This window comes from Aegilops tauschii, chromosome 1 (assembly GCF_002575655.3).
Source record: "Aegilops tauschii subsp. strangulata cultivar AL8/78 chromosome 1, Aet v6.0, whole genome shotgun sequence".
NCBI classification, from domain to species: domain Eukaryota; kingdom Viridiplantae; phylum Streptophyta; class Magnoliopsida; order Poales; family Poaceae; genus Aegilops; species Aegilops tauschii.
This window is the reverse complement of record NC_053035.3, coordinates 4,362,778-4,374,456: the sequence shown is the minus strand read 5'-3', so window position 1 is coordinate 4,374,456 and position 11,679 is coordinate 4,362,778. Positions and strand designations below refer to the sequence as shown.

Genomic DNA, 11,679 nt, shown 5'->3' with positions numbered 1-11,679 from the left:
GGAAATGTCGTACCTGTTGACATGATATTATTACGATATAATAATAATATGCTCTTGCATTGGCCACCGATGACCACCCTTTTTGGTTAATCTTCACCTTTTGCAGCAGACTATCAATTTACCAATAACAATGGATGGCATGGAGGGATAATTGTAACTTCTTTGGATCGCAAGCATAAAGTTGTGAACATGTTTGTGGCTTGGCTTATGTGTAATGTAAACATATGGACATATATATTAGTTCTGCAAACCCTCGGGTAAAGTATTTTCACAAACATTTTAGGGTGGGCAAAAAGAAGAGAGAGTATAGGGAGGAGTCTCATTGCGGAGCCTTGATGATAAGGGGAAACAGATGTTGCAATAGATCTAGAAACACAACACCGGAATAATGGTCTAACTGCAGGTTAGAGGCACACTATTGTCATCTGAAAAGCCTTCTTTCCTTCCAGTTCCTTGACATAAATTACTGTCTAAATAGCAACGGCGCTACCAGCATTATTACAGACAAGAAATAGTATGGAGTAATTTTTCTGAATTCCCTCACAACTGCTAATAATCAAATTAAACAGCAGAATGGCCATAAATGTCTGAAAATCAAACTGCACAAACAAACATCAAGGTAGAAAGAGCCTGGTCATCATAAATCTCACATATGAACAATTAAACGGAGCTGAGTCCCAGTCATTGGTTTTATCTAGCAAATGGATGAACAAACAAAGCAAGAGTTAGCAGCATGCAGATCGTCAATGACAGAGCCATTTTTCCGGATAGAAAATGGAAAACCAAGGAAGTAAACGAGGTCAGAGTCTTACGAATTGAGTTTCTGGACATGTCCTTATTCTTTTGCCAGTTTGCATGTTCGGCTGTTAACTCCTCATTGCAGCCATCAAGTTCAAACACCTCAAGAGACTGGGGCAGTGTTGGAAGGGATCGGATATTCAGGCATTTGAAAATCCTTAGCAACTTGAGCGATGTTAGGTTCTCCATATTGTCTGGTAAGGTATCCCAACTGCAGTATATAAGCCAGAGCTCACGAAGATGGCGGAAAGTCTCAAGTTCAAGACAAGGTGCCTTTTGGTTACATCTCCAGAAGTGAAGTTGCTGCAGGTCCTTTGGGCCACAGTTCTGCAGACCCACCATCCAATCTGGGTATCTCGAACCATCGTAGCAACAGATGGTCAGTGATTGAAGCCCTACAGGCGGGCATAAACCCTCAAGCACCTCTGCTTCATCTTTTGGACTGCACCTTGTGCCATCACCATGAGCCCATACCAAATACAGTTCAGTGAGTTGTTCCTTGACAGCTAGATTGGCTTGATCTGCTTGTTCCTTGCTTTTTACATTTTGAAGCCCATCAATCATCAGTGTGCCGCGAAGCTTGTTTAGGTACCTCAGCTGCTCTACCTCATACCCTTCTTCATCCCTTACTCTGAAGTGTGGTAACGTTTTGAGTGATATCATCCTCCCTATGTTAGCGAAATCACAGAATTGGCAGATTATTTGCAGCAAGTTGATAAGGCAGCCAGTAAACTTAGGATTCACAATCGACATGCAGCCAAAATCTAACTGCTGGATATGGTGAAGTTTATTTAGGGTGCTTGGTAAAAATACTGCCCATGCGGAAGACCTGAAACCAAGATAGCGTAGGTGCTTTAACTGACCAACAGATTTTGGGAATCTGAAAATTTTGTCGTGGTCCTCATAGATTGTATTAGAGAAATGAATGATCAGTACCCGCAATTTCAGCAGTCTCTTGCATATACTCTCAATTACCATTTCCTCAACTGGTGTATCACTTCTAACGATGTAAATGATGAGAGTGCGTAGGTTTTTCAACCCAAGAACCATCTTAGTAATCAATTCTGCATCATAATTCTGAACAAAAAGATGGCGGACCTCTCGAGGGACATATCCTTGCCAGACTTCTTCTTTCTCGATTCTCGAAGGACCTTCTTCTTTCTCGATCCTTTCATTATCGATTCGGAAGCAATCACTTCCGACGACCTTGTCCAACAAATCATGCAGCTGATCATGAATTGTAAAGGAATAATCATGCATCCTAGTTGGTTCCAGAAACAAACATGAAATTAACTTTTTAACATAGCCCTCAGCTTTTTCTTCCATGTCCTCTGTTGCACTGGGCTTTACAAATCCTTGCGCCATCCACAGGCGAACTAACTGGTTTTTTGTCAAGCTGATTCCTCGAGGGAAAATATTGCAGTATTCTAGGCAACGCCTGATGTCCAGAGGAAGCTCCTGATAGCTCCACCAAAGTATATCCCAAGTAGTGTCAACAAACTTGACGTGATCTGCAGTGTTTTTCCAAAATTCAATATCATCACCGTTCATCCAAAGCTGCCCCGCCACTATTACTGCTACAATAGGGGATTTGAGTAGCTTTTCTGCAATGAACCACCCAAGTCGTTCACGTTCACGTTTTCCATCTTGTTCATATTCTCCATCAGGATCTAGTGCATAATGCATAAACATCTTGTAGAACGACTCCTTATCCAATTCAGGCATCTTAGTAATTTTACCTGCACACAGTACTCTAGCTGTCATTTCTTCTTGAGCCGTCACCAGGATTTTGCTTCCTTTCTTCCCAACACTGAGTGAAGAAAGTAGCTCCGTAAGCTGTTTGTTGGCCCTGTCCTCTACCCAGAAGTCATCCAATATCAAGAAGAAACATTTGTCACACAGTTCTTTCTGCAACTTGTCTTTGAGGTCCTCACGGTCTGAAATATCGGAGTGCCGATTTCCAGTAATATCCTTCAGCATTTCATGAAATATATTATCCACATTGAATGTCCTCGATACATGGATGCACATGATGATGTCAAAAAGTTTGTCCTCCTTGCATTTCTCCTCTGTGTAATCTCGAATATATCGGGCAAAGATAGTTTTCCCAGAACCTGAAACACCATATATGCCAATCGCTGAGTAACATTTATCTGAGCAGGATGGTGGCTTGCAAAGCTTTGCCATGATCTCATCACGGAACCCCTCTCGACCAAATACCATCCTCTTGCTAGCTGCTCTAATGCTGCTCCTGTCCTTGTTGGCAATACCTTCCAGTGAAATCTTGGTTGCTACATCCAAGGGCGCTGACTTGATCACGTCACTGACGGTGCTTTCTACCTTCTCTATTCTTTTCTTCAATTTCCATATTGAGATAAGAGTAAGGACAAAATCTAACGCAGTGGCATCCTCCTGCAAGAAAGCCAAAAAAAGAACAGTTTGACTAATTCACATCTAGATGTTTTTTAAAGATGTCACATCTAAGCTCCCACAAATATATAATGCAGCAACAAGAAACAAAAAAAAAACTAGGACAAAAAAAAAGACCACAAACAGAGTGGACAACGGCTTAGATGTGACATAACTATGTCATATCTAGATGTGTCCTAGACAGACCCAAAAAAGAAACGTCCAATGAGCATGCCAATGACATATCTATTGAGAATTTTTACGGTGCATCATACTACACAGTATAGTATTTAGTTGATCTAATGGTCAATAGAGATCTGTCAAATATTTGCTCAGAGACATATTGTTAATTCCTGATTAGAGATATATTTGTTCTTTATTAGTTTTATTAATCAAAATTTATCAATCTAATTATTTAAGTTAATCACATACCATCGGACCCGACACCGTTCGTTCGCCACTCGCGACTACACGCTGCCGCAAAAGGTTCAAACAGTGCGCCGGCGCAAGGACCTCCACTATATACTGACTCCGGTGCAGCCGGCTGTGCGTCCACGGAACAACACAGTTCGGTGTGGCAAGAGCTGTGCTAGCCGGTTTGGTTTTCAATTGATTAGCTGCAACGGCAAGGCGGCGGAGGGTGCAATGGCGAGCAAAGCGGCCCGGGTGTGCGACGTGTGCCTGCAGCGGTGGGCTAGGTGGTGCTGCTCGTCTGACACCTCGGTACGGTGTACTCCGTCAGCCTCGCGCTGAGGCACGACTGGGTGCGTCAGTGGCCCACGTCGCCGCTGCTCCATCGGGCTGCCCGTGCGGCCCTGCGGGGGAGGCGACAACCGGCCTGCCAATCTTCCACCCCGCACTCCCAGAGCTCTACTCGCCGACACCGGCCTTGTAATCACACTGCGAGTTGAAGCGATACAGAGAAGTCTTCGGGGACGGTACGTGTCCGTGGCCATCGACAAGCGTCTCCGATGCGTATGCAGCGATCTGATTGTTGCTTACGTGCGTGACCTGGTTTTGTATGCAGCCGGCCGGCGGCGAGTTTACTAACGAGGTAACCTATGTCGTTCCCGCAAAAAAAAAAAAAACCTATGCCGTTGTGTATATGCGGTACAGGCCAGCTGAGGACATGAAGCAAGACCGTAGGTCTCCTTCATTGTCTTGGTTGTCCATCATCGCATGTCGCCGAAGAGTACTAGCAACGTTACCAGAGGCTGGTAACAGATGATACTCCCGCAGGGGTAGGGAGGAAAGGTTGGCCATGGCCGGGAAGGAAACTGCGTGCGTGAATCGTGATTGATAATTATTGAAGCACCCAAAATGCCCTTCGCTAGTCAATATACTACCCAAAACCTTTAGGAGTATTGGTTCATCTGGGCCCTTGAGCCGCAGAAATGAATGACCCAAATTCACATGATGTTCTGTAAAAGGTGTAAACGGTCTCTATCAATTTTGTCTATTAGCGATAGTTGAATTGTCTAAAAAACAATTAGTGATAGTTGAATATAATATACTGCCGCCTCCGTTTATAAATGTAAGTCTTTTTTGAAGATTTCATTATGGATGACATACGAAGCAAAGACAATTTGGGCGGTGCAGCCGGCTGCCTTGTGGGGCCTTTCTTGGTAAGGTGATTTTTCTGCTTGCGATTGTGTGATTGTTTCGATCCATTGTTTGTTCTTCCCTGTAGGCTGGCCCCGTCGTCTTCAGCCGGGCGTTGCGTACACGCAGTCGAGGTGATTTTTTTTGCGATTTCTTTCAGTCCTCTCCTCACATATTTGGGGATAGGTCGGGAGTGGACGGACTAGGTCGTCCACATCGCCCGATCGTTAGTGCCATTTCCTGGCCGACGTGCGTGCTCGTGCTTGTCACGGCGAGCTGGAGGGCGCGCCTGATGATGTTGAGCCCCATCGCTAGCCAGTGGGCACAGAGCAGAAAGGTCGGCTTGTCCTTGCATCGAAGGCACATCGCCTCCTGTAGCGGCGCCGGCCATACGTGGTTCTGGAGGCTGGCGCTGGACGCCGACGGCAACGAGCGCGGACGCGAGGGAGGACTGTGTGTAGTGCAGAGGCGTGCATGCCTGTTGTTGTGTTCGTGCCCGTGCCGAGGTGCGTGTGTATGCTTGCAGTGATGGTGTCTTCGTGCTGTATGTGTGCATGGCTGTTGGACGGCGTAGCGAGGATCAGCACAACCACAAGGGCCGGCGGTGAGCAGGTGCTGCCGGTGGCTATGTAGCGGCAGCCAGAGAAGCAGATGGCGGCGAGAAAGCTGTGAAGCACTGGTCGGCAACGATTCACTCGCCTGCTGCGAGGAATCAATGATTACATGTTCATCCACCTAATATCTAATTCAGCACCCCTTCGTCAAGGTGATAGGAGTAGCAACATGTGTTGCCAAGATGATGGCTTCAGATGTACTGATGTATTACTTTATAAGGTCTTTGTAAATAATTAATAAAATGTCTGCATGTATCGTCCGGATGCAGGAGGACCGGGGTATATCCTCCTTTTCTAAAAAATCCATCAAATATCTGATTAGTTGAATCATGTTTCTAGATCTTTCTGATTTAGTGCTTCTTTTTTGCTTTGCAGGTTACTGTTGTGGGCATTGGTTGGTCTTTCCTTCTTCTCTCTTAACGTTATTTTTCTTTGTAGCGATGTTGTTCTGCAATTTGGATGGGATGCAAAATACAATATACCTCCTCTGGCATTTACTTCCTAACTTTTCAGCAAATGATTACTACGTATGGTTGCACTTTTCATGTGTGTCTACACTACCCTTTAGAGTTTATTTTCGTATAATTGTTGCCAAAATCCTATACAGTGAGATCTGCATAAGAAATTTTCATATTGTCCTGTCGAACTCTCTTCACTAAATTTAAAATGTCTGTATAGAGTTTGGATTATTGAAAAAAAAGGTAACTGGGATAGTTTTGAAAAAAAATTAGAACATGTCAATGTTATGCCATGTGATTATTTTGCGCACTTTAAATATATTGAATCAAATATGCTTTTTTTTGGCTCTTTATGACTACAACTATAGTATATAATAATATGAGGTCGCCATGCTATTATTTTTCTACCAGACCTTCTCAGCCTTTTCATTATGTGCAATTTACTTTAGGAGGGTTGTCCCTGGATCTTTCCTATGTTCTCTGGAATTCTATTTGAAGCTCCGATTTTGGCTGGTTGTTGGGTATAAGATGAGTTTTAGAATATGAGAACAGGGATTACGTAAGTGCTTGATTGGTGGACCTGTTTTTTCTTTACTTAGTACGCGATATTAAACAACCTAGCTATCCGTTCCAGGTTTAACCCAAAAAATATTATTCAGGCCATACCCTCTTATTTAAGCTTGGTAGTATTCAAGGTGTTCCATTATTCTACTGTTCGACATGTCTAACTCCAAACATGGTGAGTGCTTTCATTGTCATCTATGATGATGCAAAAGATGTGTGCTTCAATTGCTGAACTTCTGATTTAAATTTTCAAAACGTGAATCATGAGCTACCGGCAACGATAGCTAGCATGGTGAATAGTGGGGGATTCTTTGGATCAAGCTTCAATCAATTGTACAGTTTCAGGATGTGTTTGGGCCTTACAAGATGAAAATACCTTATTTGAGGTTCTAGCTGATCTGGATATGTCGAATGTGCTGAATTAATTAGGAAACAGAGGATAGACTAGGAATTATTCCAACTTGTCTTGTACTCCAAGTTGATCATGTACTTCTATATATATGCCCACGAGGCTCAAGCAATACATCAATCATCGATTCCATCAATCTCTCTCTATCCCTTCTAACAAAATGGAAAAAAAAGGCTTTCATAATTATAATGGATTTTGAAACGTCTGAGAAGGTACAATTGTTAACTACTTGATGGGCTATATGGGCAGCAACACAAAAGATGCTTTACCAAGATGTGTTACAATTTTCTTTTGTGATAGCATTGTAATTAAATCATATGATGGCGGGATTAAATTTGCATCTGGAGAATGGCACTATAGCCAGACGCTGCGGAGCGCACCGTTCCATCTAGTATACATGCATACACCATGTCTATGGGATGCCATCGGCGAAAATGACGTCCCGCAGCATGAGGATTGACAGGCAATGACCGCGGTCCTTCAGTTTGTTCCACCGATGATGCACATGATGCTCGCTGGCAACAAGACTGAGAAGGTGGTGTGGGCTGCCATCAAGATGTAGTGCCTCGACAACAAACGCGTACACGAGGCAAACGGGCAGTGGCTCCGGTGGGATTTCAAGTCTACCACCTTCAAGGACGGAGAGTGAATCGAAGGCGCATCACCGACCTAGGGAACTCCAAGTGTTTTTCCCCCGGTTACACGGTCGACGATGATAGGATCGTGCAAAACTTCCCTGAGTCATCCCCTCCAGGTCCGCTCAGGTCACAACTTGTATTGAAACCATGCTTGACCTGCGCAACATCACCATATACAAGCTCACCTGGCACACGCGGGTTGTCGAAGAGGGTCTGAACGAGATACGGCACAACAGCGGAAGCAGTAACCTTCTCCCTGAGGAGTGAGAGGTGCACTAGCGCCAGCCTCACAGTGACGACGCCTTTGATAGTAGCGGTGGTAGTGGTTGCAGCAAAGGAATACCGGAGGCCACAAACCCGGTGCACTACAACAGCAAGGCGCGCCACAATGACATCAGTAGGGAGGACCACGCCCTACCACCGACGACGATCAGGAAAAATTAGAGATTTTAACACGTTAGTTCTGCGATGGCCAAGTCTCTGTTCCTGTCAAATTAGAGATTTTTGTAGTGTACATTGTTGTGTAAAGAGATCCAGCACTTAGCTTCGTTGTGTACTGAAAATCCAAGACAATATAGTCATGTACTTATTGAGATGGCACTTTGATGTAGCATTGCTACAGATGCAAGATTTAATTTAGTTCAATTTGATGAACTACATGGTCCACACATGCATCACTTAATTTTGTTGTGATCCATGACTTAACTTCGTCTCTGAAAATTAAATTGTTAGAACTTTGTAGACATGATGCAACACTTCATGCTTAGTGGAGATTGTTGGTGCTTTTCCTGTGGATTTGAGGCACTTAATTAGCACCGTCTTTTGCAATCTGTGCATGAATCAGGGGCACTTTTTTCAAATTTGTAGCAATGCACTTTTTGGCACTTTGTTGCGTGCAAAAGTGCAAACTTTTATAGTTGTGGAACTTTGTATTGTAATTATAACTGTGTACTAGAACGGATGGCACTTTGTTGCGTTTTAAATTGCAAACTTGTATAGTTCTGGAATTTGTATTGTAATTATCGCTGTGTAGTATATAACAGATGGCACTTGGTTGTGTTCGAAAGTGTGAATTTTTATAATTTGGCACCTTGTGTTCTAGCACTTTTGTATAAGTTAGCAACTTGTAAGCAATTTTAGCACTTTGCGTATATTGAGATTTTTGTTTGGCACCGTTTCTATATTGAGATTTGAATTTGGCACCTTATGTATATTGAGATATGAATTTGGCACGAAATATATATTGAGATTTGAATTTGGCACTTTTTAAAATGAATTAATATTTCCTCCATGAATACCGCTAAGGGTAACTCCAAAGCCGACCCTCAACCCCCCCCCCCCCCCCCCCCCCCCCCCCCCCCCCCCCGCATGTGCATCTGTCCGGACCGCTGAAGCCATCCAACACGGGCCTGTATCATGCCTATATATGTTTACTTTTATTTGTACTGCTATCTTGTTTGCATGCTATCTTCTGTCTTGATGACCTTGTCGTCTCATTCATTGCATGCTTAGCTTAGTTTTACTTTCTGCCTAGTATTGCTTTGTAAAGAAAATGCTTCCGCATAGCTTATTTTCGAAGAGTTTGATAAAAATCTTTCATTGACCCCCTTTGGTCGATAACTAGCACTTCCAAACTCCCAGTAGCAAGCGCCAAGACTGTTCCACATCAACCTCCTCAACCATAGGCATCGTCCACCTAATGCATCTAGGCAACGACAAGATAAGAAGATTCTCATCACACAACTAGCATGAGCCTCAACATCTAGCACCACCGTTGACACTTGCCTGAGCTCCGGGGTAGTTGGAGTAGGAGCCACATGTGAGGGACCGAACAAATAGCAAAATCGGTTCCTCACACATCCCCAAAAGCTTGGGCATGGCCTGCATCAGCGGAGCCAGGACCACGGTAGTGGCCTCTCCCATGAACGCAACATGTGCAATGGGCAGAGCAGGCAGTGACAACGAACTGGCCATGGCACGAGACGAAAAGCGACCATAGAGCTCCACACCCCTCCCATCAGCTAAGCCAACATCAAGGTCTGCTATAGGAGATGAAGCAGGGGGTTTGCTTCACAACCAAATCAAGATATAACCTGTTAAGAGCAACATCTGTATGCTCCATAAATCTTCCAAACCAAAGCATCCAACCTTGCATAGATTCGTCAATATCACGTAAAGGTTGGACCACATCCTTCAGCTGAAACGACGCCATGCCTTTGAGTTCAGAGCGCAAAACTCGACTTGCATTGCAAAACTAGGTTGTAGGATTGCATAACTCAGGGCCGCCGAGACAGTGGGAGCATAAAACAACTACCACCCAAGAATCACACCAAGTCCCCTTGGAACTGGTCTGTTGTGGAGCTGAATCTTGGCAATGCTATGTGACAAGGCACTGCGATGACAACATGGCAGATATTGCTAACAGGCCAAGCGGATGGGAGAACCTGAACGGGGGCATTGAGACACTCATGCGCCAGTGATCATTCCGAAGGCAACAGGAGAACCTAAACGGAACTCTTCCGTTCGCAACTCGGTGCCCAGGAGCCAGGCAACGACATCATCTACAGTGGAGCCATGTAGAGATTGAATGGTGAACAATGTTAGGGTTGGCTATGTTAGATGATGTGGTCACCGCTAGGGTAGTACCTCCAGCTAATCCCCTCTTGTGTCCGGCTCATACCCCAGGCACACCTCCGCGGACTCGATGGCCATCACGGCAGCTGGCAGCGTCCTAGGGGCCAACTCCTCATTGTAGCCCTCGTCTTCATCAGTAGTGGAGGCCCATGACAGAGAATGTGGCCGTTAGGTCGGCTCGTCCTCCACATGAATGGAAGTGGCATCATCAGGAAGCCGACCAAAATCAGGGTCATTAAAGGGACCTCCATGAAGATCGTCGTCTCCAGGAGCAACAACAGGAGGCTTGGTAGGCGTCGGAGTCACCGGGTCCAGATTAGAGTTGGCCGTAGTATCGTTTGAGGAGGGATGCTTACACAAGGCCAGACGTCCCCATATGGCTAGGTCATCCTTGAGGGAAGTGAGGAAGGCTAGCAGACTTAGGCATAGCCTAGTGGTGGGTGGGAAGGCCCCTTCCCACCCACCCAGGTTCAAGGCATGGTACTTGCAATTTGGGTTTGTTGCACCGTTTATAATTCAGGGGGTTCCCTTACAGTCTTTCTGTAAAAAAAAGTGAGGAAGGCTACGGTGACGCCATCCAAGAGGCCGGCGGCGGACGGGCTGGGCCGATGCCGACAGGAGGAGCCATCCTTGCGGCAGGGGCCAGGATGGCGGCTGACGTCGGAGCATGGGGAGTCGTCTCGGACGGACAAACGATTAGGGAACCTGGGGGAGAGGAGAGCGTGCGAGACGGGGAAGTTAGATCTAGGCTCGCCGGACGCGGACCAGGATAGAGCCACGGGATCAAGGCGGCGGCCGCGCGGCTAAGCACGCCCTACGGATGTTGGCGTGCCTCAAAACAGACTTTTGCCCCGCTATATTAATATAGAAACCACACGGTACGACTGCTAGGACCTCAACATAAGCAAGCCGAAACAAAATAACATAGAAACTAATGTCAATAACGTCGAATTGACGAAAACAATGATGACCCGCAACCGCTGCGCCCTCTGGAGAATTCTCACCACACTCCTAGCACTATGAAACGTCACATACCAAGCAACACCTTTAAGAGGAATGCGACAACGACGATGCTGCTACCTGGACTGGTCCTAGGGTTTACCCTGGTACACGGAGGGGCGTGGGGAAGGTGTATACCAGATGCCCTTCAGGAAGTAACGGTCGCGCCCACGGGTGTCACCGTGTCGGTGACGGCCAAGCCGATAGGGATTTCACCTGACCGTCAAACAACCACGACCCCAGACGATCCATCGCGCTCCACCAAACTCGCCACCTATCAACACGTGCCACCATGATCTTGCAGTCACCATCGCTGTCTCACCGTGGCTAACTTTGCTAGACCGGCGGGACAGAGAAAAATAGCCGGGAACGAGGATCGTCAGAACAAAAGCCACGTGGGAGGGAACAGCCTCCACCGCCCTTGGCGGTAACACGACCAGAGAGCAAACCAGGTTCCCTAGGCCCGACCGAGCCAAAATCGGGTTCGTGAAGCCCCCGTCCCCGCACTGCAGTAGGCGCACCACCGTCTCCCCCGCAGAGAAGGCGCAATCAAG

General features: G+C 45.9%; 1 protein-coding gene across 1 annotated transcript; it reads right to left on the bottom strand.

Moving 5' to 3' along the window:
* Nucleotides 1-278: 278 nt before the first annotated feature.
* Nucleotides 279-9,704, bottom strand: LOC120966677 (putative disease resistance protein RGA3). Its single transcript, XM_073509314.1, has 3 exons — nt 9,586-9,704; nt 813-3,241; nt 279-694 (listed from the first exon to the last, which is right to left on the bottom strand). Exons 1-3 carry the CDS (start codon nt 9,702-9,704, stop codon nt 615-617), a joined length of 2,628 nt encoding a protein of 875 aa, XP_073365415.1. The 3' UTR covers nt 279-614.
* Between the last annotated feature and the right edge of the window lie 1,975 nt (nt 9,705-11,679).

Coding starts and splice junctions, on each gene's coding strand:
- LOC120966677 (XM_073509314.1), bottom strand. CDS start 9,704: ATGGCGTCGTTTCAGCTGAAGGATGTGGTCCAACCTTTACGTGATATT. Junction 3,242..9,585: donor ACAGATGTTGCTCTTAACAG/GTTATATCTTGA, acceptor GATGTGAATTAG/TCAAACTGTTCTTTTTTTGG. Junction 695..812: donor CATGTCCAGAAACTCAATTC/GTAAGACTCTGA, acceptor TCCATTTGCTAG/ATAAAACCAATGACTGGGAC.